At 37.4% G+C, this 24,951-nt stretch overlaps 1 protein-coding gene across 15 annotated transcripts in view; it reads right to left on the minus strand.

Annotated features, from left to right (window-relative positions):
* The window catches only part of TBC1D5 (TBC1 domain family member 5), a 590,389-nt gene that overhangs the window by 334,642 nt on the left and 230,796 nt on the right, over positions 1-24,951 (minus strand). For 14 of the 15 annotated variants that reach the window (XM_055570013.1, XM_055570012.1, XM_055570015.1 and 11 more), the window contains one exon: positions 22,264-22,395. In XM_055570013.1, the coding sequence (XP_055425988.1) occupies positions 22,264-22,360 (97 nt within the window). In that variant the 5' untranslated portion in view covers positions 22,361-22,395. Of the gene's footprint in view, positions 1-22,263; positions 22,396-24,951 lie in introns of those variants that run through there. The other variant, XM_055570020.1, reaches the window with a different exon arrangement.

Genomic DNA, 24,951 nt, shown 5'->3' on the forward strand with positions numbered 1-24,951 from the left:
TCATTAGTGTATAGAAATGCAAGAGATTTTTGTGTATTAATTTTGTATTCTACAACCTTGTCAAATTCATCAATAAGCTCCATAGTTTTCTGGTATTTCTTTTATTTTCTGTGATTCCTGTGGCTAGGACTTCCAAAAATATGTCAAATAAAAGTGGTGAGAGTGGACATCCTTATCTTATTCCTGATCTTAGAGGATATGTTTTAAGCTTTTCATCATTGAGTATGAACTTAACTGTAGGTCTGTCATATATTGACTTTATTATGTTGAGATGATTGCAGCCATGAAATTAAAAGACGCTTACTCCTTGGAAGGAAAGCTATGACCAATCTAGACAGCATATTAAAAAGCAGAGACATTACTTTGTCAACAAAGGTCCGTCTAGTCAAGGCTACGGTTTTTCCAGTAGTCATATATGGATGTGAGAGTTGGGACTATAAAGAAAGCTAAGCGAAGAAGAATTGATGCTTTTGAAATGTGGTGTTGGAGAAGAAAGACTCTTGAGAGTCCCTTGGACTGCAAGGAGATCCAAACAGTCCATCCTAAAGGAGACCAGTCCTGGGTGTTCATTGGAAGGACTGTTGTTGAAGTTGAAACTCCAATACTTTGGCCACCTGATGCGAAGAGCTGACTCACTGGAAAAGACCCTGATGCTGGGAAAGATTGAGGGCAGGTTGAGAAAAGGGGGCGACAAAGTATGAGATGGTTGGATGGCATCACCGACTCAATGGGCATGAGTTTGGGTGGACTCCGGGAGTTGGTGATGGACAGGGAGGCCTGGCATGCTGCGGTTCATGGGGTCGCAAAGAGTTGGACACAACTGAGCGACCGAACTGAACTGATCTAATAAATCTCACGTCTTTTACAAAAATAAAAACAAATGGCTCATGAATCTAAATGCAAAATATAAAACTTTCAGAAGAAAATAAACAAAATCATCATGACCTAGGGTTAGGAGAAGAGTTATCTGACACGGGGCTTCCCTGATAGCTCAGTTGGTAAAGAATCCATCTGCAAAGCAGGAGACCCCATTCAATTCCTAGGAATATCCACTGGAGATGGGATACCCGCTCCGGTATTTAGCCTGGAGAATTCCATGGACTGTATAGTCCAAGGGGTTGCAAAGAATCAGACACAACTGAGAGACTTTCACTTTCACTATCTAACATGAGTTTTATATGTTACACCAAAAGCGCCTATTTCATCAATGGAAAAATACAGCAGAATAAAACAAATTCCTCTGTGAAAATCTGTTAGAAGGGATGAAAAGACAGGCCAGAGATGAGGAAAAAATATGAGCAGGTCATACATCTGACAAAGCACTTGTATCTAGAATATAAAAAGAATTCTCTAAACTCAACAGTAAAAAAAAAAAAAAAAAATCCAATTTGGCATACAAGTTGAACAAACACTTTACCAAAGAGGATATAGATGGTAAATGCACACAGAAAAATTTTCAACATCATTAGCCATTCAGTTCAGTTCAGTTGCTCAGTTGTGTCCGACTCTCTGAGACCCCAAGGACCGAAGCACGCCAGGCCTCCCTGTCCTTCACTAACTCCCAGAGCTTACTCAAACTCATGACCCTCGAGTCGGTGATGCCATCCAACCATCTCATCCTCTGGCGTCCCCTTCTCCCACCTTCAATCTTTCCCGGCATCAGGGTCTTTTCAAAAAATTGAACCACAATATAATACTATTACATCCTTATTAGAATGGTTAAAAATTCCCGACAATATAAAAATACTGTTGAGGATGCTGAGCAACAGGAGTTTTCACATGTTGCTGATGGAAAAGTCAAACAGTAGAACTACTCGGAACACAGGTCAACAAAACGTAGATCCACACAAAACCCTGAACACAAACGCTCCCTGTAGCTTTGTCAGTAACTGTAAAACCTGTAAACCACCCAAATGTCCTTCATAAGAGAATAAACTACAGCACATTCACACGAAGGAATTCCATCCAGCAATAAAAAGGAACAGCTACTGTTTATCCAGCATATGCAACAACTTAGATCTGAAGTTTGTGAATAAAAAAGCCAATGAAAAAGTGTTATACTCTACATGATTTCACTTATATAACATTCTTTAAGTGACAAAACTATCATCCTGGAGAATAGACCAGTGATAGTTAAGGGTTAGAGTTTGGGGGAAAAAATCTAATACACAATCTGAGATGTTGTTTAGGTTTTCCTTATATTTACGGCTATTATTTATTTCCTTCTCTACAGAATGTATGCCTGTTCATGTCATTTACTTACTAATAAACAGAAATTCTTTCTATATCTTGGATATCAAGTTTTTGTTAGTTTTTTTAATATTGTTTTCTTTCCCCAGATTGTAGCTTGTGTTTTCACTTTATGATATCTTCGGAAAGAATTTCTTGATGAACTCAATCTAATTCTACATAATTGTCTTTTGTCTCAAATATTTTGCTGCTCTAAAGTATAATCATAATTTGAGAGAAACCAGTATTTCCCATAAGTTGTGAAAAAGAGATTCATTCTCGTTTTCCCCCATATGGAAAATCAGTTGTCTTCAGCACCATTTAATGATAAGCTCATTCTTTACCACTGATCTGCAATGCCAGTTTTGCCATGTATTCGATTTTAATGTATGCGGGTGCCTATCTGACTTTCTGTTCTTTGTGTTGGTCTATTTGTCAAGCCATTACCACATTTGCTTGTTACACAGTACACCTTTGTTCTTCAGAAGTGTCTTGGCTATTGGACATTTCCTTCCTGTATGTAAATATCAGAATCAGACTACAAAGTTACTCAAAAAACACTGATGATATTTTGACTTAAAAGTACACTGAATCTATGTATCAACTTGAAAACAACTTTCTAGCTCTGTGACAATGAGCTATCCCTTCCACAATCGTGGTGAAGTCTCTGTATTTATCCAGGTCTTACATGTCTTTCCATAAAGTTTCATAATATTCTCCATAAAAGCTATCATATTTTTATTGAATTTATTCAAGGATATTCATATTTTTATACTACAAAACACTTTATTACTTGTGTATTTCTGAGTGCAAGTGATATTGCATGTTAATTTTATATCAGGGAATATTTGTAAAATAAATTGTTAATTCTATAGATTCTTATCTTGTTCCCATTCTTAAAGAGAACATTTTAACTATTTCATCATTGAGGATGGGTTTGCTATAGTTCTTTTATACATGTTCTTCTTCATAGTATGGAAATTATTTTCTATTCAACATTTGCTAAGCAATATTCTTTTTATAATATGGACTCTAGCCCACCCAACTCTTCTAGTCATGGAACCCTCCAGGTAAGAATACTGGAGTGGGTTGCCATTCCCTTCTCCAGTGAATCTCCCAACCAAGGGATTGAACCCAGGTCTCCCGCATAGCAGGAAGATTTCATTACCATCTGAGTCACCAGGAAATGCGGGCAATAGTTTCTCTACATCTACTGAAATGACCTTCTTCCTTATTTTGTTAATAAGCTGAATGACTTTAAAAATTTTTGTAAGGAACAAACCTTACATTCCCAGGATAGACAAGATTTGATAAGATGTTATCCTTTTACCTATTGCTCCATTGCTCCATGCACAAGAATAGCTTGTATTCTCATAAAGCCTTTGTCTGATACTGTTATAAAGGTTATATTAGCCGTGTGATATGAATGTGAGAACATTCCCTATGTTTCAGTTCTCTCAAAGAACTTTTAATGAGAACAAAATTGTTGTTGTTTTTTTTTAGTAATCATCTGTCTCCAAATTGGGACTAGTGTTTTCTCTGTGGGATATGATAAAGTATTTTTTCCATTATATTAATAGTTATTATGGCTTCACCAAGAATTTTTTTCTTATAACGTTTGTGATCCACAAAATACAGTTGTGTGTATTGTATAAAAATCACTCTGACAAATAATTTTTCCCATTTTCAAATAAACTCTTTGTATATGATATAATATTTTTTGTAGCTATAGTTTTTTATGTGAGAAATATAACTCAGTAAGCAATGAATGTACTCTAGCTTTACAAAGTACTTAGTATTTTATGTAAAATGTACTTCACTGTCTTTAGTCACTTTTAATCATTCTTTTCTAATACAACTTTTTCCACTTTGTTTTAGTTTTCAAATTTGTTACCATAAAAATTTTCACTAAATTTTCTTTAATCAGCATATAATTCTGAATAAATTTTAGAAAGATATTTTCGAGGTTTAAAGAAACTTTCTGGATATTGACAAAATTTAAACACTTCTTTAAAAATTTTATTTAAAGATCTTATTAAATCATTTCACATGTATTTTTACTCTGATAATTACAGAAATACAAGGAAACTATAATGTTTCTTTATTTCCCAATGAAATATCTTTGAGTTCTCTTATTTGAGCTCTCTTATTTCTTCTATTATTTTTCAGTCAATAGTTCTAGATTTGCAGTTAATTCTTTCCTGTCACATTATCCTTTTTTGATTGGTTCTTGTTAACATAAAATACTTGTAAAACTGCTTGCTTACATCTTTGCTTCAGCATCTATAGCAAACTGCTGGTATAAATGATCCTGATTATTACATGCCTCTTAGGATGTGGTTTTCCAGATCCTTCCATCAAGCGGCAGTGGCATCATGCCAATATTGTGTTTCTTGGTCCATGCATGTCAGGTTTCCCTCCGTGTATTTATACTTCCTTACAGTAGTGCTTTGTCACACATATTCCTAAGTGTGCAATTCTTTTTAGTGCTACTGTGAATAGATTCTTTTGGCTTTAAATGATGGTCAGATTGTTCACTGCTAGTCTACAGAAATGCAATTTTACAGTTGCTCTATTGTGGCTGGCACTGGTAATTGCTGTGGCCAACAAAAGGCTGTAGAGGTTTCTCAGAGCCAGTAATGAGCCTGGTTCTCACAAACCCTGCAGTGTCTGTCTGTCCTCACGAATGCTGACACCGCCAGTAATAGAGTGATGGCTGGACCACTGAAGGATGAAGCACGTGGCTCAGTCACTCTATCATGTCACCTGTCATCCAATCTCCAGACACCCAAGTGAGGCCAGTCTAGACCAGTCATTCCCCAAACACATAGGCAAGGTGAGCCCATAGCAAGAGAATTATCAAGCTTAGGCACTTTCTCATTAGCAATCATGAACACTTCTGTTTTACAGAACTGAGTTTAGGGATGGTTTGTTACACAGCAAACTGATAGCCTACTGACAAACAAGATGAACCGAATGGCTCAGAACATACCAAGCACATACGTGACCAACACAGCTCATTTTAGGTACTGAGCTCAGCTACATACCATTCGAAAACACGTTCAATCTACAAGTGCACAGTACACCAAAAAGTAGTTCAAGGAACTTTTTAGAAACTAATGGCAAAAGTTTTACAATATGCTTTTAAGAAAAGTATTTTGTAAATAGAATAGAAAAACATTTGAACTTTAAAAATCAGAAAAGAAAAGCTAATCTTCTCAGACTATATCTCAAATCATGCCTCAAAACTTTTTGAAACAAATAAGGACACACATATGCAAATTAAAAAATAAAAATTTCTCAATAAGAAACGTTTATTTCAGAAAGATTAACAGTATCACTCTTAATAAGAATGAGTATTAAAGAAGCAAACTGCGACCCTTAAAGACAGCATTACACTAAAATATTACAATATTGCTTTCTTTGCAAATGACTCATCTTCTTTAATCACTTAAGATATCAAGTAAATGATCTTAAATAAACATCTTCAGAACACAATCGTCTGGAAGAGGTTTACTTTTCAAGAAAATTATCCAAAGTCTAAACATGAATAATGCATTTTGATATTTAACCACATACATGAAAGGCAATGTTAGAGAGTTCCCTATAATACATACTTTTAAGTCACATTTTTTTTTAAAAAAGAACTTCTTAAAGTCACTTTGTTTAAAAAATAAAGTGATTAATAACACGGTAACATATCTAAAAAGTAAAAGACATTTATTAGCAAAGAAACAGGAAAATTTTAAAATAGCCCCCCAACACTTCTGTGTTTGCAATTTATCAAGAAATATTGTAAAAGAACAAAACAAATGTTGGCTCATTCTGGAGCTTCTTTGTCATCATTAATGTATTCAGGTTTTCACAGCTGAACTGCTATACTTTGAAAAGATTTTCATGAAAGGAAACTCATATTCAGTGTTTAAACAAAGCTGTCAGGTTACCAAGATTAAAATTTGTTTGAGTGTCCAGAAAATCTTCTCTTAAAATAAAAATAAAAACTATGTTGGTCTTTATTTGCAAACAAAATAAAATAAGGTTTTGTTTAACCATATGTATTTATTTGGGGGGAAAATAGAGAAAGAATAATTTTAACATAAAGTGAGACTATTTTGAGAGGCTATTTTGTTTCACTACTAGTCCTATTTCTCAAATTGATACAAATGATCTCCTTCTGTTTCTGTCTATCTGCTTGCCTTGTCAGTACAACTAACTGTCAGGGTTGGGGAGATCTCTTCCATCTAAACAGAAGATGTGCAGTTTGTAACCTGCTTAATTCGCCTTATGTCCTACATGCCCTCAGTATGGTGTTCATTAAAATCTCAGCTGTTTTGTTCATAGCAGTGGCAGCCTAAACATAGGCTTATTTTTCTTTGTTAAAAGGCCAGACTGTGCATAAATATACCCCTAATCTGTGTGTGTGTGTGTGTATGTGTGTGTTAATGGCAAGAAATTAAACCAAGTATGTAAATGCTTGTTGGTGTTTTCATTACTCAAGCCAGGCATCTGAACTCACTTAGTCCCTTGCCTAGATGTTAATAAAAATAGCACCTCTCAGTCTTTGGAGAGAGGTTTAATGTAACAGCCATCTCTAAAATCAGATAACCTATATTAAGCACTGCAAGTTGGTACAGAGAAATTCTATAAATTGCCATTAACAACCATTTAAGAGTCCCCATTCCTCCCCCTCCAAGAAGCTCCTGGTAGGCCCTAGGTTTCCAGTCTTAATTGCTTCCATGTATTTGATTATATAAAAGGTTTAAATGAAACCTACTTATATTGCCTTGGCAATATGATAAAATGGCTCAAATCAATTACGTTTTTTTTTTTTTGGCTTGAACAGAAAACTCAAACCTTTACATTTGACTGGCCAGCCCAGCTACTGAACAGAATTTCTGTTCAGTTCTGATCTGTTTACAAGCAGACTTTAATATTTACTAGTAGTAAAAAACACTATTTTACTATTTTAAAAACTTTACTAAGCTTTTAAATGCAATATAAAAGCATCTCAATGATTCTATTACACAAATAATTTCAAAACTGTATAGTTAACAGTGTTCACATGTATCAAATTAACCCCATACTGAAATCATTAAAAGTATGAAAATGTGTCAAATATTTAATTACTACATTTTTGTGTGAAGTTTATTAACAAGACAAAAGATTTATTTTTAACTTGTTACTAAGTTACTTGTGATGTTAATTTTAACATGCAATTAATTAAATGTACATAAAGAACTATTAAAATATGCCTGACAGATGCAAAAAATAATTTAACCTCAGAATGACTAAAAACTAAATACTGTCTACTGGTTGTTTTGACCCATACAATACACATTTTTAAAATAAGATTACATTAACTATTAAATATAGCTGCCTGAGTATGACAACCATAATTGCATCTTCAAAAGTTTTTCTCAAAAGCTATCAGATTAACTGATTGCAGAAACTGCCCTTAATAGGCACAGATTGGAGATAATCCTCCAAGTATCAGAAAAAGCACATTAAGCAGTCTTCTCTTTACTCCTAATGTTAATTTGTGAATCATTTGAAGTACATGGACTTCTAACACTGCTCTCTGATGGAAAACAAGCAAAGACTTTCACCTTAGTGGTGATGTTTTACTATCATCGATCCACCCAGGTTTAACAGAAAAAGAGGTTCCCAACCAAGAGCACCAAGGATAAAGCATCACCACTGAGGAGCAGCTGAACGTGAGGGAATGACGAGAGTTGAAGTGAGTCCAGCAAGAAAGAGCTGGGTACGGTTAAGACAGCAGCCTTGACAGGAAGCAAGGCCACCACAGTTTCAGGTTTCATCCTGAAGGGCAGGAAGGGACTTCTCAACACACTATGGCAGACAACTCTACGTCTAAGTCTGAAACCTGCCCCATTCTCGATGTCATAATTGGGAGACATCTAGTCATAAGGCTCCATCAAAAGATAACATAAAACATCTATTTCTGCTTTATTGACTATGCCAAAGCCTTTGACTGTGTGGATCACAATAAACTGTGGAAAATTCTGAAAGAGATGGGAATACCAGAACACCTGATCTGCCTCTTGAGAAAATTGTATGCAGGTCAGAAAGCAACAGTTAGAACTGGACATGGAACAACAGACTGGTTCCAAATAGGAAAAGGAGTTCGTCAAGGCTGTATATTGTCACTCTGTTTATTTAACTTATATGCAGAGTACATCATGAGAAACGCTGGACTGGAAGAAACACAAGCTGTGCCGGGAGAAATATCAATAACCTCAGATATGCAGATGACACCACCCTTATGGCAGAAAGTGAAGAGGAACTAAAAAGCCTCTTGATGAAAGTCAGAGTGGAGAGTGAAAAAGTTGGTTTAAAGCTCAGTATTCAGAAAACGAAGATCATGGCATCTGGTCCCATCACTTCATGGGAAATAGATGGGGAAACAGTGGAAACAGTGTCAGACTTTATTTTTCTGGGCTCACAAATCACTGCAGATGGTGACTGCAGCCATGAAATTAAAAGACGCTTACTCCTTGGAAGGAAAGTTATGACCAACCTAGATAGCATATTTAAAAGCAGAGACATTACTTTGTCAACAAAGGTTCGTCTAGTCAAGGCTATGGTTTTTCCAGTGGTCATGTATGGATGTGAGAGTTGGACTGTGAAGAAGGCTGAGCGCCGAAGAATTGATGCTTTTGAACTGTGGTGTTGGAGAAGACTCTTGAGAGTCCCTTGGACTGCAAGGAGATCCAACCAGTCCATTCTGAAGGAGATCAGCCCTGGGATGTCTTTGGAAGGAATGATGCTAAAGCTGAAACTCCAGTACTTTGGCCACCTGATGCGAAGAGTTGACTCACTGGAAAAGACTCTGATGCTGGGGGGGGATTGGAGGCAGGAGGAGAAGGGGACTACAGAGGATGAGATGGCTGGATGGCATCACTGACTCGATGGATGTGAGTCTGAGTGAACTCCAGGAGTTGGTGATGGATAGGGAGGCCCGGCATGCTGCGATTCATGGGGTCGCAAAGAGTCGGACACGACTGAGCAACTGATCTGATCTGATGCTGTAGAACTAAAACTTCAAGAACAAACTCATCAGGACTGATTCAGCAACTGACAGAAAGTCCCCCACTCCCAGTTTGGATAACCCTTGTGTTCCTCTCAGCACCGTGGGGGTCGTTTAGCCAGGATAACAAGTTAACACTGAGTACACAAGCTTCCACAACAGGCTGAATCAACCTTTCCCAGAGTGAAATCAGAGGATCCAAGACAGGGTCTCTGTACTCACATGAAGAGGAGGAGGAGAGGAATGAGGTACCCACATTAACCCAACTGAATCTCCTTAACAAAATCAAAGAGAATAATGTGACAGTTCTTCACATGTGCAAAATGACTGGACAGCAATACGAAATTACTTACAAGAAATATGAGCAACATAAAAAGTTGGGAGTTATGTTAGAGTATACAGATCAATTCTGATAAATTTTCAAGTATGATATGACTATTCCCACCACCCACCACCTTTTAATAATGAAAGAAAACAAAGTAAATTGAGATGTAAATCACTTATAGTGATATATACATAGTGCTTCTGGGGTATAGAAACAGGCCCACCAGTTTTAAAGGCACTGTGAGGTCTGTGACTCTCCTGTACGTGTCCGAAAACACTGCCAGTCTTCCTGCTGTCTCTCGGCAGCAAAGGGAACAGTGTCATGGCCCTAAAGAACCTCTGTGCTCTGCCTGTTCGTCCCTTCCTCCTCCCTAAGTCCTCCCAGTCGCTGATCCTTTCACTGACTTCATGGCCTCGCCTTTACCAGAAGGTCCGAGAGTTGAACCCACAGTATGTAACCTTTTCAGACTGGCTTCTTTCACTTAGTGACATGCCTCCCAGGTTTCTGCTTGTCCTGCTACAACCTAATGGCCCCTTCAGTTTCATGGCTTAGTAATAATGACATTGTATACACATACCCCTTTGTTCATCCACTCACCAACTGCAGGTCATCTTGGTTGCTTCCAGTTTTGGCAATCACCACTCAAGCTGCTAGAAGCACTGTGTGATGGTTTATGTTTAGACAATTCATTTGGGTGAATATCAAGGAGAGCAACTGCTGGATCTCACACTGCGAGTAGGTCCCGTTTTGTAAGCAGAGGTCACACCGTGCGCTCCAGTGGCGGTGCCGCTCTGTGTGCCCACCAGCACTGAACAGTGACCCTGCTGCGCGCCCTCCCTGGCACCGGGCACCAGCGTCTTGGACCTCGGTTGTTCCGGTAGGTGTGCCCTGCTGTCTCACTCTAATCTGCGACTCTCTGGGGGCCTATGACGTGGAGCATCTTTTCCTCTGCTTATCAGTATATTTTGTTTCACAAAATGTCTGCTCAGATATTCTGTCCATTTTTTAACTACTGGGTTTTTGTTTTCTTATTTCTGGGTAATTAAATTTCTTTGTCTGTTTTAGATACCAGTCTTTTATCAGATAATTTTTGTAAACAATTTTCTGCCAGTCTCTGGCTTGCCTTTCAGTCCCTTTAATGTCTTTCAAAGAGAAAAAAAAGGTTTTAATTCTAACGAAACCCAACTTATCAATTTTTTCTTTCATTGATCATGCTTTTGGTTTTGAAACAAAATGTTATCACAAAATGCAAGATCATGACGACTTTCACCTACGTCATTTCCCAGGAGTTTTATGGTTTCACATTTAGGTTGATGATCCACTTTGAGTTAACTGTTTCTGAAAGGTATAAAATCGATGTCTAGATTTGTTTTAATTGGCTTTGCTTCTTCGTCAGTATCAGTCACTTAGCTCTGTTTGTACGGGTCTTTCTGCGCTCCCTATTCTGAAGTCAGACATTGTCAGTCTTCTAACTTTGTTCTCCTTCAACGTTGTCTTGTCTGTTCTGGGTGGGTCGTGGACTTGAGCAGAGAAATCCTGTGTAGTCTCACACTGCAAAGTGATTAAACAATGTAGAAAACCAGGCTGCAAAGTTCTTTTAGCCTCTTTAAGAACTTTCTTTAAATATCACTTCATTAAAAAAAAAAAAAGGGCCCCACAGGCTACTCATAACGTGCTTCTGAAATGCTAGAATCTTGGCATGTAACAAATTAATCCTCAGACCTGACAATGAATGAACACTTTAAAGGCATATTATTTTCTTTCAAAAAGTTTTGGGGGGATTCTCTTGCAGTCCAGTTAGTGGTTAGGACGCAGCACTTTCACTGCCATGATCTGGGTTTAATCCCTAGTCAGGGAACTAAGATCCTGCAAGCCACACAGCCAAAAAAAAAAAAACCAATAATAATTTAAAACAATTATTAAAAGTCAAGATGGAATTTAGAGACCATGTATAATAAGAATCAAATGAGAACTGCTTACTGTGTAGTGAGTGAAAGTCGCTTAGTCATGTCCAACTCTTTGTGACCCCATGGACTATACAGTCCATGGAATTCTCCAGGCCAGAATACTGGAGTGGGTAGCCTTTCTCTTCTCTAGGGGATCTTCCCAACCCAGGGATCAAACCCAGGTCTCCAGCATGGCAGACAGATTCTTTACCAACTGAACCACAAGGGAAGCCCAACAATACTGGAGTGGGTAGCCTCTCCCTTCTCCAGCAGATCTTGCCAACCAAGGAATCAAACTGAAGTCTTGTGCGTTCCAGGTGTATTCTTTACCAGCTGAACCAGGGAAGCCCGGTGTGTAGTACACATAGCAACTAACTAAAAGCAGTAGTCTACCCTGCCAAACTCAAAATGCCATTTAAAGAATCACCTACACTAATTTTCTACTATTGCTAAATAAACTGTTCTTCTAGTAAATTACTCTATTTTGACCCATCTGATCTGTGAACACCCTGGTAGACTGAATTCAGAATTTAGGGCATAAAATAAGAGTCAATGGATTGTATAAAGAGTCTCGAGCACTGAAAAACTAAATATACTCCTATGAACCTCTTTCCTAGAAATGAGAGATATATTTAATTTTTCAAAGTCTAGACTCCCCAAGCTTCTTGCATTTTACATTTAAATATTTACTACCTCATTACTCTTCTGCCTATTTTCTTTTCTTATTTGCAACTTTAGGAATTTCTGTCATTAAGCATAGAAGGAAAGGAAAGAAGATAAAAACAATAGAAACATTCATCAATCAAATTAGGCAAAAAGACTGTCAAACTAATTTTTTAAATTACAGTATTGAATTATCTTGACTGTTTTTATCTCCCTTGCACATAAAATCACCACTGATTACATGATAGTCAATCTTGTTCTCAGGTTTATGGAGAAGAGCAAATATTATTAATTATGGCTTGGTTGACCATTCATCTCCTTTGCTTACTCTGCATTTATAGAAACAGAAACAACCGTTTATTCCTCCCTGAGTCTTCTGATCTCAACATTTAGAGTAGGCCAGATAGAAAAGTGAACTCTTCATTAAAAAATATCCATGTCAAAACAGAAAATAAAAGTCAAACTGAGAATTTAAACAGGTTTTTGCTTCCTACCTTTTTTATATGCCACACCATTCTGTTCCTTTCTATTAGCATGATTATTTTAATTATTAATTTACTTGCAATAATGATAATAATAATTTAACTATTAATTAACTTAACTACTTATGATATTCAAGAATTTAAACAGTACTTCAGTATTAAGCAAAAACCGGATAAAACTGAACACAAAACTTTCAAGGACCCATGTTCTCTTATTTTTAAATGGTAATTAAAAGTTTCTGATACTATTTACACAATGATAAACAGGACACGCATTGGTAAGTGCCAAAAGGTATTTGTTTTATTTACATCTTACAGGCTTTGCTTTCTGGCTCTGTGCTTTCTCTTCCATCCCTTTTTATCCAGCAGCAATTCCACAAAATCACTCAGCCCATTAAAAGTTTCTTCCTTTCTGCTATAAGGAGCCAAGAATGCATTATTACATTTTTCTGTGTGAAGTATGCTATTAAATAATAGCTTGTGCACTAATTAAAGCAAATGTAATTGTGAGAACACATTGACGTTGTTAAAGTAAATTAGCCAATTTGTTAATAGTTTCATTTCAAGTGACCTTAATTGTATTAATTGTGATACTAGCAAATTAAATTGAAGAGCATTAAATACATTGTTCTAATATGTCCTTGAGGAACAAATTTTCCATTACTTCAGCAAAGAGAAAATAAAGATTATTTGCACCACCCACCGAAGTCTCCTACACATGGCATACACAATGGGTCAAGCAGAAAAGGTCTTATCAAGACAGCCTTTATTGTTACTATTTTAATATTAGTAGCATGCCATAAAACAGATCACATAGTAGTAACTGAGCTTTAGATAAATGGTTAATTCTATGACATTCTTTTATCTCAGGTTAAGCAGAAATTACTTCACTATTACAGAGTTAAAATATTGAGAGTGAGGGAATAAAGATCAGCATAGAGGACTACAATATGAAAATAAATTTAAAAATACAACTCTGTGTAAATCAGGCATTACTTAATAAATGCTTAGTGTCAAGTCATATGATACATAATAAAAAAAGCTATGGCCCTCATTCTTGAAAAGAGATTTAAGAGTACAACAGAGAGAACAACACAGATGCTACGTAAACTTTAGTCTTCAGAACGCTATCCACACTGGCTAACAGAAGCCCCCAAGGTGGGCCCCTGCTGGACCCTCCTGCACGTCACCCCCGGTGCCCCAGACATCTTCAGACAACCTGAGTAGGACAAGAGTATCCCCACCGTAAGAACCTCCTCTCTATGAACTGCTCCCTTTTCTGTTGCTTCTTTCTGCCTCTCTGTGCCCACGTGGCCCCTCTGTCGCCATCTCCGCATGCCTGGCTCCTTGCTGTCTGTCACTCACACGTAACTGACCAGTCACCTTCTCAGAGGGCGCTGCTCTGAATACCTGCAGTATGCACCCAGCATTCATTACACTCCCACTCTAACTGCTGCCTAGCACTTATCATTCTGATACTTTTTCTCATTTTTGTACTTTTCCACCTTTTTCTTTTTTTTTACTGTCTCTCTCATGCTAAAATGTCAATTTCATTCAAAGAGAGCACCTGGACTATTTGTTTAATAGCCTATCCCCAGATACTAGATGATCAATCAATTTTTTGAATGAATGAATAAATAAATATCAGGGTTTGTGGCCTGCAGCTCATATTACATATGATAAAATATGTGTCTCTCTGATCTCTATTCATTTACTGAGTATAAGTGAGACTTCTTAACCATTCTGTCACCACTCTGACTGAAAATCTAAGTTCAACAAAATGGATGTATTCACAAGTCTAATTAAAGATTCAAATTGTTACTAGTGTTCTAAGCTTGGTCAAAATTAGTCATGTTATATTTTACTGTTTTTCTGGTCCCACTGATGAACTAGCAGAAAGCAACTAGCATAATTCTTTGATAAGAAATGCACTTGTAGGTCACTTCATCTAAGTGTGTCTTTCTGGTTTATGTTTTTCTAAGGTTTTAAGATAATACTGTCACACAAAATCACCTCTATCACTCTAGTTATGCCTTCACCCAGCCAAACAAAACCACCCATCACATAGCTTCTCACTTTTGGGGACCAAGGAATGTTATAAAGGCTGACTGAGCATCACGGAAGTCTCTCAAGGTATGGATATTCCTCAGCAGATACCTCTGCCCACAGCGGCAGTGGGCAGGGCTACTGTTTCTTTCTGCCACCAGAGCAAGCAGTGAGGTCTCCTTTGCTCTTCAGTTCAGTCACTCAGTCATGTCCAACTCTCTGCAACCCCATGGACTGCAGCACACGAGGCCTCCCTGTCCTTCGCCAACTCCCAGAGCTTGCTCAAACTCATGTCCATCAAATCAGTGATGCCATCCAACCATCTCATCCTCTGTTTTCCCCTTCTTCTTCCACCTTCAATCTTTCCCAGCATCAGGGCCTTTTCCAATGAGTCAGTTCTTTCCATCAGGTGGCCAAAGTATTGGAGCCTCAGCTTCAACATAAGTCCTTCCAATGAATATTCAGGACTGCCTTCCTTTAGGATGGACTGGCTGGATCTCCTTGCAGTCCAAGGGACTCTCAAGAGTCTTCTCCAACAGCACAGTTCAAAAGTGCTAATTCTTTGGTGCTCAGATTTCTTTATAGTCCATCTCTCACATCCATACATGACTACTGGAAAATCATGCATGACCACTGGAAAAACTTAAACTCTTAAGACAACAAAAATGAAAAAAGTTCCGGTACAACTAAAATGACTCTTCACAAAATCCCAATGCTAAAGGAACTGAAAAAGCAACTCCCTCTTAATACAGGGAATTGCTACACCAACAGAAAAGTTCAAATAAAACTAAAAACTGAATTCAATTAATAAGGAATAGACAAATCAATAAAAAGAGCTCAAAATTTATACCAATTTTTTTTTTTTTTTTTTTTTAATTTCAAGAGTACATGGGGCTTCTCTGGTGGCTCAGTGGTAAAGAATCCTCCTGCCGATGCAGAAGACTCAGGTTCGATCCCTGCTAAGCCTGTGAGCCGCAGCTATTGAGCCTGCGCGCTAGGGCCCGGGAACCACAACCACTGAAGCCCACGCGCCCAGACCCCGTGTTCCACAACCAGAGAAGCTGCAGCAAGGAAAAGCCTGAACACCAAAACTAGAGAGCAGCCCCGTTCTTCACGACGAGAACAGCCCGTGCAGCAATAAAGGCTCAGCACAGCCGAACATAAATAAATATTAAAAAAATTTTTTTTAATTTCAAGAGTTCATTTTACTAATAGTGAGTTTCACTGTTACCATTAAAATGTCTAACTTGCTAAATCTCAATTCACTATGAGAGCATGAACACACAAAATCTACATATAATCCTCTAAATCTAACATTAAAGAGCAAGTTGAACTTTTGTGGCCATGTAAATGTTTACACTGATATTCAAGCACCACGTCTCCATGTTACTTCTCGATCAGATTCTGAGTTCACTTCCACCCACTCAACTCAGTCAGTGAGCAGGATCTCAAAAAGACCTGCCCACTAATTACAGGTCATCAATCCTTTTCCCATCGCAGGCTGTTTCCTCCTGAAGAGTCTGTAACCAGGCGGTCCTGAGGCACTGAGCATGCTGGGCCCGCGGGGAGCTCTCTCATCTGCAGCTTCCATAATCTTGGCCCCTCCTTTACCTTCCCCGACTTTGACTATTGTCAAATACCGCTCCTTCTATCCAATTTCTGCTCAAGGAAAATTCTGACCCATCAATCCCTTCTGTTTTCCTCTCTTTGTATTCCTCGGCCGTCTCATATTTGATCTGGTATCTCTGCGGGATGGCTTTCAAGTCTCTAACTTGCAGCCTTTCACACTGAAGTCTCCTGTTCCCCGCCTTCTTCTGGATGGTGTAGTTTAGAGGGACAGGGCACGGTACGGTCACTGCCCTCTGAGGTCACCTCTACCTATTGTCACACCGCTTCACAAAAGCCATCATTAAGGAGATGTTTAAAAACCATTCATTTTTTTAAAATCCTTGGTATGGTCATTTAGGAACTTCCCAGTCACTCTCCCATTTATTTAGAAATCTTTATCTTCAATAAAGCCACCATTTTCCTTAATGATTTAACAGTCTTACTAACAGTTCTTCATCTATCTAAACTGATATTTTCCTCAATATCCACAGAGAATTTTTCATTAAGATGATACTTTTTACAAAACTACACAGACAGTAAAAAGATCAGTGGTTGCCACAGGTTAAGGAGCAAAGGATGGGGAGATGAACAGGTAGAAGCAGAGAATTTTGCAAAGATACTCTCGCGTGACACTGCTTGGACGGACACGCGTCATTATACACGTGTCCACACTCGCAGGATGCGAGTCAGCAGGAGTGGGTGCCAACGTGACCGCAGCGCGTGGGCCCCGGAGGCGCGCCAGCTGCCACAAGCACAGCACTCCGCTGGGAGACACGGGTAAGAGAGGCTGTGCACATGTGGGAACGGAGGGCATGTGGGAAATCTGTACCTTTCTCTGAATGTTGCTGTGAAGCTATAACTGCTCTTTAAAAAAGTCTTTGAAATAATAATAATAAAAAGACTTTAAGCCAAAACCTGTCCAAATCAATGAGACCTAAATTACCACAGGGAACTAATGAAGATGCTGAGCTGGTGAGCTGGCTGCCGCTGAATACTGCTCCCCTGAATCACCAGTCACCACTGCCCGTCACGCTGTCCCACCGCATCTGTGACTCCCAACCGCCCTGCGATCCTCTGCTGCACCTCTCCTAACTCGGTCCCTCCCGAAACTTTCTACTCTGCCCTCTCATAACTCTGCCCTCTTTCCATAACTTTCTATTCTCAAACCCATCCATGAATTCTTCCACCATAAACTTCCTTGGGTACTGTCTACCTGTTACACTCCCCTGACAAAGCAACCATCTGCTTTTCGTTGTGTCTAAGTCCTAGGCACTGAATTCTGCTGGATGCAATCACACACATTTACAAGTTTGTATCACCTATAAATTATGATGTTTAAATTCACCTTGGTCCCCAAGGTTATATATTCTTTACCAACTCAATCTAACCTGTTTTACTCTCCCCAAATCTTCAAATGCTTCATCTTATCACTAACTATCAGCAAATTACCTCACCCTAAGATATCAAGAAAGATATTAAAATATCAGTGATACTTTATTGCACTCTCTGCCATCAAACAGATGAATGGACCACACCGAAACACGGTTTCTCCATCCTTCCTGCTATTATAGTGAGAATAAGAATACCCTGCCCCTCTGTACAAATCCATCTCAGCTCTAGACTGCATCTGAAACCAAGCAGAACCCTGCCAGTCCCGTCCCAAGTACAAGGTTCCCCCCTCACCCACTGCCTCTTGTTTGTAGAATAACTGAAATGTCCCAGGCCTCCCTGAGTCACAAAAGCGTAGGCTCAAGTAGTTAATGATTAGGATGAGAGAGGCACAGGATCTTTTCAGGGTCTGATGAACACTCCTGAGTGGCTTTACGGGTGCTGGAACTGCTCTCAGAGGGGAAACGCTAACACTCCTGAGTGGCTTTACGGGTGCTGGAACTGCTCTCAGAGGGGAAACGCTAACCACAGGGTGACGCACCTGTAGTCGAGACACAGGCTGCTCTGTCCTGAGCAACCCTGAACCCATGACTAGCACACTTACAAGACCTGGACTTAAAGAGAGGAGGATTAACACTATAAACTGTATGCATATCTTTGTGGGCATCAAAGTCATTGTGGCTTACTCTGCCCATATACATAGCCAGGCAATGGAAACTATCAACAAAGAGACGCTACAGACTGTCAGCATCTTCCACGTTAAGAATACGGCACCCTGTGTATCAGCATGAAGAAGTTACAGAAAAAGGATCTTTGTTCATAATCCCATAGAAATGGAACGATGTCTGAGAGGGGCATGTGTGAGCAGCATGTTCACAGGTAGTTTATTGTAGGAAGTAGCTCTCTGCAACGGACCACTCTTGTCACTTTAATAAAGCTGTATTTTACCTAACCTCTGGCCCACGCACACATTTCAAATATTTTGATTACATAATATTTGCCTGACATGTTGGTACTTTACCGATAAAGAAGAAATGAAGAAGGAGTTAAGAGATCGCCAGATCTCTCTCCCAGCCTCCCCTTCACCAGTCTTATAACAGAAACTGAGTGAAGAGGAAGATGAGGCGGCGGCAACAGCCTGCCCACGAGGACGATGGTGGCGACTCTGGCCCCGACCGCCCTGCTGCCCCTTTAAACACTGCTGCGCCGCGTAGAACCTTCGGGGTTGGTCCGGGACACTAGCCCACCTTCTCCCTGGGCCCTGGACGGGCAGCCCACGTCACACGGCTGTGGACGTTTTGAGTGGCAAGCACCCAAACCTGAGTTCAATGACACCTCTACGACGTGGAAAGCCACACTAAAGATGGTAACAGGACCGCATCGTTTCCTTGCATCAACTACAGTAAGCTGATTTTATGACCACCAATTTATTCATCAATAAAGCCAGGCACCCATTTCCAGCCATGAAATTCTATGATATAATAAACCAAAAAAAGGAAGACTTGGGACAAAAAAATTGTAAAAAGGCAAAAATGAAGTAGGCAGGGTGTTCTGAATGTCTTAGATATTTTTTAAGTAGGTAAGTAGGTATTTTATACAAGAGCCAAAAAGAAAGCTTTGAAACAGGTATTACATAAAAAGGTATTACATTAAGTAATTATCTGAATACTACAAAAGCTGTTAAGTAAGAAGGCATATAAAATTAGAGCTAAAAACTCTGGCTGTATGTAACTGCAATTCTTCAAAGAGACCTAATAGAGGAAAATGTTTTCTCATCATGAGTAACATTCCAATCTCTTATAAGCTTGGAAAGAAACTTGTGATTCTGATAATCTTATTTCATTATTAATAATACGTTAAGTTTCCCTAAATCTTCATATTGTTGTTTTTAGTTTAAAATGATTACTTGTTCATTTAATTAAATCATTAAAAGTTACATGCTAGGACTGAATAATCATGAATAGCTGAAAAAATAAGTTTTTTTTTTTTATGGTTTAAACTGAATTATAGGTAACTTGTCAATTAGTAATACCCTTTGATCAAAGATCTTGAAATTTAAGATGATAATTTTGGTACATAACCAAATTCAATAGAGAAAATGTCATACTTTCTGTGGTGTTTTCAATTTGAAAGAGAAATTCAAGCATTTAAAAGTTTAATTAACATGGAAAGTGTGCCCTAAGATTTTGCATGTATATATGCAAATACTTCTTTTTTTTCTGCCCTCACTCACTTCCCTCAAACATCTATGAAAGTAAACCAATGATATGTAACTTTCTCTCTGTCTTATCTGTTATGTGGCTATTTTTGCGAATCCTTTCCAGAATATGCAGAACCATTTAACTCGGAAATGTAGTATATTTCTGTAAATATAAAAATTCAGGTTTCAGAAATTAAAGACTTATTTGTTTACTTCTGGAATATGCAAAAGGAATTTTTTCAAGTCAACAAAAAACATGGTTTCTACACAGAGAAAACACTGATTAAGTCCAGTGTTTGACTACTTACAAAATGAGTCATCTAGTTCCCACAAATTCCCTTGTGGGAAAAGTGTAAATGGCTTCAAATACGTGGAGAACCCCATGAAAGACATATATTAAAATAAACCAACATACTAAAAAGGTGATGATTTTTCAAGTAAATATGACAACCCCATTAAAATGCAGCACAGTTTTCTGCAAAAAGAAAACCTAAGATGAAATAGATGCTTTATATAAAATATTTACATATACAATGCACAAAACCCACTACCGTTAGTAACCTTTCTGGCTCTGAAGAACGAGATATTTACATATCTTTCTTCTGCGTGTGCGTGCGCTTCTGTGTGTTTTGTGTATATTTTTAACAGTTGACAGCTGTTTTAGAGCATACAGAGATGCCAAGCTGAATGAGGGTCTTGATTACTTCAAGATTAGCTATCTAAAGTTTCTATTCATTTTAAGTGTTGTTAGTTGGAAGAGTCATTAGTCACTTCCTTGTCTCATAGAACATCAGCATACATTTACATTGTTAATGAACATTTGGGGTAAATGAATTAATGGCACTTTTAAACATCAATTCAGTCCTAATAACTTTGTATGTCATAGAAATGTTGGCTAGGATATAAATGAAAAGCCTTTTCAGTAAAGGTAACACCTTATTCCTGCAAACAATAAAGTATAAAATTAATTTAAAATGTTTTCTTAACCAGTTTTTAAAAAATGAACCTCAATATTTAATGACCTAGTCCAGAGAAAAACACACTCTTAAAAAAAATGTTTATTCAAAAATAAGCAAATAAATCAGAACATTTTGGTGAAAATATTTTATATATTGATAACACAAAAATGTATTCACTTTTAAAATATGCACTTATGGAAGTGACTGCAGAATGATCTGACTTATTTAATTAAGAGTACTTCTTAAAGGTATGACATTTAAGAAAAAAAGCATCACTAGGGATGACTGTATCATTCTCACCACTAAAATTCTTTAAATGCTGAAACTAAACAGTAACATTTTTTTTCATACTATCAAAACCTTAAATAGCAGTCTAAATAGAAGCAAATATAAAAATAAAATCATGAAAACAAGCTGTACACTATTTTCATTAAAAACAAGGGCATTTGGATGATGTGGAATGTATTGAAGACGGACAAAACAACATCTACACACTCCATAAACTCAAGAGCTTGTGTGCTAAAGAAATAGCTACGTTTAGGAAATCAACTTTTTTAAATTCCCAAAACATTACTTAATGCAGACCTTTACATCAATATAGGAAAAAAACTATCTGAAGTATAGAAAACATATGTGAATGACTTTGACTAAGTATAATTTCTTAAAATAGATCTTACAATCCTGGTATATGTATGAGTGAAAATTTACAAGTAGTTACTTGAATCATGAATCGACTTCAGCAAATATTTAGTTGAAATAAGGATAAAGCTTCAAGAATTGTCACAAACTTACTCTTTCCTTCTAAGATACTATGTTATCATTAATATTGAGAAAATACTATAAAGCTCCAATACATACACATTTAATACATTTTTCTAGCCCTAACATAGTTGATCTCTTAACAATTTCCATACATAGATATTTAAAAGAAAAACACAAATTTCAATTATTAAAAAAAGAGAAGAAATCAGGCAAGTCTTTTACCCTATAATAATCTCAACTTGCTGAAAGAAAGAAGAAAAATGCCCACAAAAATGAACACCAAAGGTTTAGACGTCTTTAGAAGATGTTTCACACAGACCATTTTGTATTTCAAAATTCGTATGCTGAAGTAACGAAGCATTTAAGTTTACGGATTTCTTTTTTTTTTTTTAAGAATGACAGTGCATTAAACATGGGCTGTGGCTAATGTGTCTACAATTAAACGTTGACGCTCAGTGTCGCAGCGCTCCGTATCTATCCAGCAAAATGGTCTTAAAAGTTCTTCTGTGCAGCCTCATCTAGAGGAAAACATCTAAGGCAGGGCTAGCTGGAGACCCGCTGCCAACTTTCCCAGCAGCTCAGCAGTTATCCGCGCAGGAAACTCACCTCCAGGCTTGTCTGGGTAACTCGACAAGGGGTCAGTGCCCACTTCTTGTTCTTCTGGCTGCAGAGGATGTCTAGTTTCAGACAAGGAATGATACATTGTGAGAACTGGACAATGTCACCAAAAGTGCCCACCTGGAAGATGAAAAATATGGAGAAAAATGATACTCTTTTTCCTGCCTTGACTAGGAATAAATGCAAAACTGAAATGATTAAGTGAGCATTACAAACATTAACAAGCTTTCTACAGAATCCAGGGACTTTTAATACACACTAGTAGGAAAGAAGTGAAAAAGTAGCACTAAATTTTCTTTTTAAAAATTATTTTCCAAATCTGAACTAAACTGGTAATCTTTACCTCAACATTCTATTACCTATGTCTGCAGTATACTGCTGCACAAAGAGCTGAACTGTAACTTAAACCATTGTCACATTTATAATACCCTTCATCTTGCTGGAAAAATAATACATATTTACCATAGGAACTTTCAAAATATAGAAAATATAGCTAACTAAAATTATTTGTAATTGTATTAGCTGAAAACACCACTGTTAACATTTCAGTTTATTATATGTATTCTTTCTTTGTTCTGAGCATTTAAAACATGTACAGTTTTAATGTGATCCACCGTGTTATGTATACTGATTACATAAATTAGCGTATCTTCCTTCCCATTAAAAAGTCTACATTATCACTTCTAGTGGATCCCTAGTATTCTATGATATAGCTGTAACAATTCTTTATTAGTAAACAATCAGGATGCTTTCAACTGCCCAACACTATAAACAGCCTCACAATGAATGTCTTCCATTAATATCTCTGTACTGTATCCATGATTATTCCCCTTCAGGATAAATTCTTATAAGCATAATTACTGAACCAAAGCATGTATTTTTTTTAAATGTAAGATTTTGTGATAAGTTTTGACAAATTATGATCTAGACAGATTTGAATATAATAGAACAATTCATTTCCCTTGGCCACTCATCAACACTAGAAATAAGTAATCTCTTGGGGTTCTTTATTTTTTTTGGATCAATATGATAATCCAGTTTTATACTGCATTTGCTTGATAACTAGTAAGATAACTGAAGACTTCACATGTTTTCTCTGATATTTGTTATTGTTTTTGTGGATGGAGTTTACTATCATGATTGCCCTCATGATTTGTAAGCATGCTTTAAATATTAAGGATACTAAAACTTTGTCATATGCTACATATATTTTTCACAATGTATCTCTATCTTCAAATTATGTATAATTTCCTAGACAGAGTAACATCTTTATAAAACCAAAAATATGTGTATCTTCTTTATGGATTCTGCTCTGGTGTTATACTTACAAAGGCAAGATTATGTAAATAACCACCTATGTCTTCTTTTGTTGATTTGAAGGTTTTGCTTCTCAAGTCTGATTCCTATAAGTAATTCTAATTTAAACACTTTTTTTCAGAAATTAAATTGTTGTTGAACTTGTAAGTGATACTATTTATTTTTTTTTAAGTCTATACAGTACAAATGACCTTCCCATATCAACATCTTTCAAAAAACAGACTGAGTTCACTAAATTTCATCCAAAGTAACGTAAGTAACAAAATATTTTAAATTTCCAGAGCAGGGGGGACAGGAAGAGGAAACGTGGAATGTTAAATTGGAAAAGAAGGTCCAGCCAAAATGTGTGTGTGATCTTACAGGATAAAGTCTCCACTCCTGGAGCAAAATTCCAGAAAAGCCCACGAACATACAAATCTTTGACCAATCTTTTCCCATCACAAAATACTCCTTTATTCTATTTACGTAATTTCAAAAACGCTCATTTCATAAAATGACTTGAATATTTTCTCATTCTTATCAGAACACTTCAATTCTCACCCACCCTCACTCTTGATTAGATGTAAACAAACCCTATCCCTCTCAGATTATGGTTAAAACAAAAGGAGAGGTTTAGGCAAAATCAACACTTGGGAAAGCAGAACTTTTGTTGCCAACACAGTGAAAACTTCTAAAGCCATAAATCTAAACAGTTGTCAGCTCTCGCTTCTTATGTGTACAAATCAATTATATATGGAGTACTAACTACACAGATAATCCGCTGGATTATCGAAAAAGCAAGAGTTCCAGAAAAACATCTATTTCTGCTTTATTGACTATTCCACATATCATCACATACTATCACATGACTATCACCACATACTGTGGAAAATTCTTCAAGAGATGGGAATACCAGACCACCTGATCTGCCTCCTGAAAAATCTGTATGCAGGTCAGGAAGCAACAGTTAGGACTGGACATGGAACAATGACTGGTTCCAAATAGGAAAAGGAGTATGTCAAGGCTGTTTATTGTCATCCTACTTATTTAACTTCTATGCAGAGTACATCAAGAGAAATGCTGGGCTGGATGAAGCACAAGCTGGGATCAAGATTGCCGGGAGAAATATCAATGATCCCAGATATGCATATGACACCACCCTTATGGCAGAAAGCAAAGAAGAAATAAAGAACCTCTTGATGAAAGTGAAAGAGGAGAGTGAAAAAGTTGGCTTCAAGCTCAACATTCAGAAAACTAAGATCATGGCATCTGGTCCCATCATTTCATGGCAAATAGAGGGGCAACAGTGGAAACAGTGACCGACTTTATTTTGGGGGGCTTCAAAATCACTGCAGATGGTGACTGCAGCCATGAAATTAA

The sequence above is a fragment of the Bubalus kerabau genome, chromosome 2 (genome assembly GCF_029407905.1).
Source record: "Bubalus kerabau isolate K-KA32 ecotype Philippines breed swamp buffalo chromosome 2, PCC_UOA_SB_1v2, whole genome shotgun sequence".
NCBI lineage: Eukaryota > Metazoa > Chordata > Mammalia > Artiodactyla > Bovidae > Bubalus > Bubalus kerabau.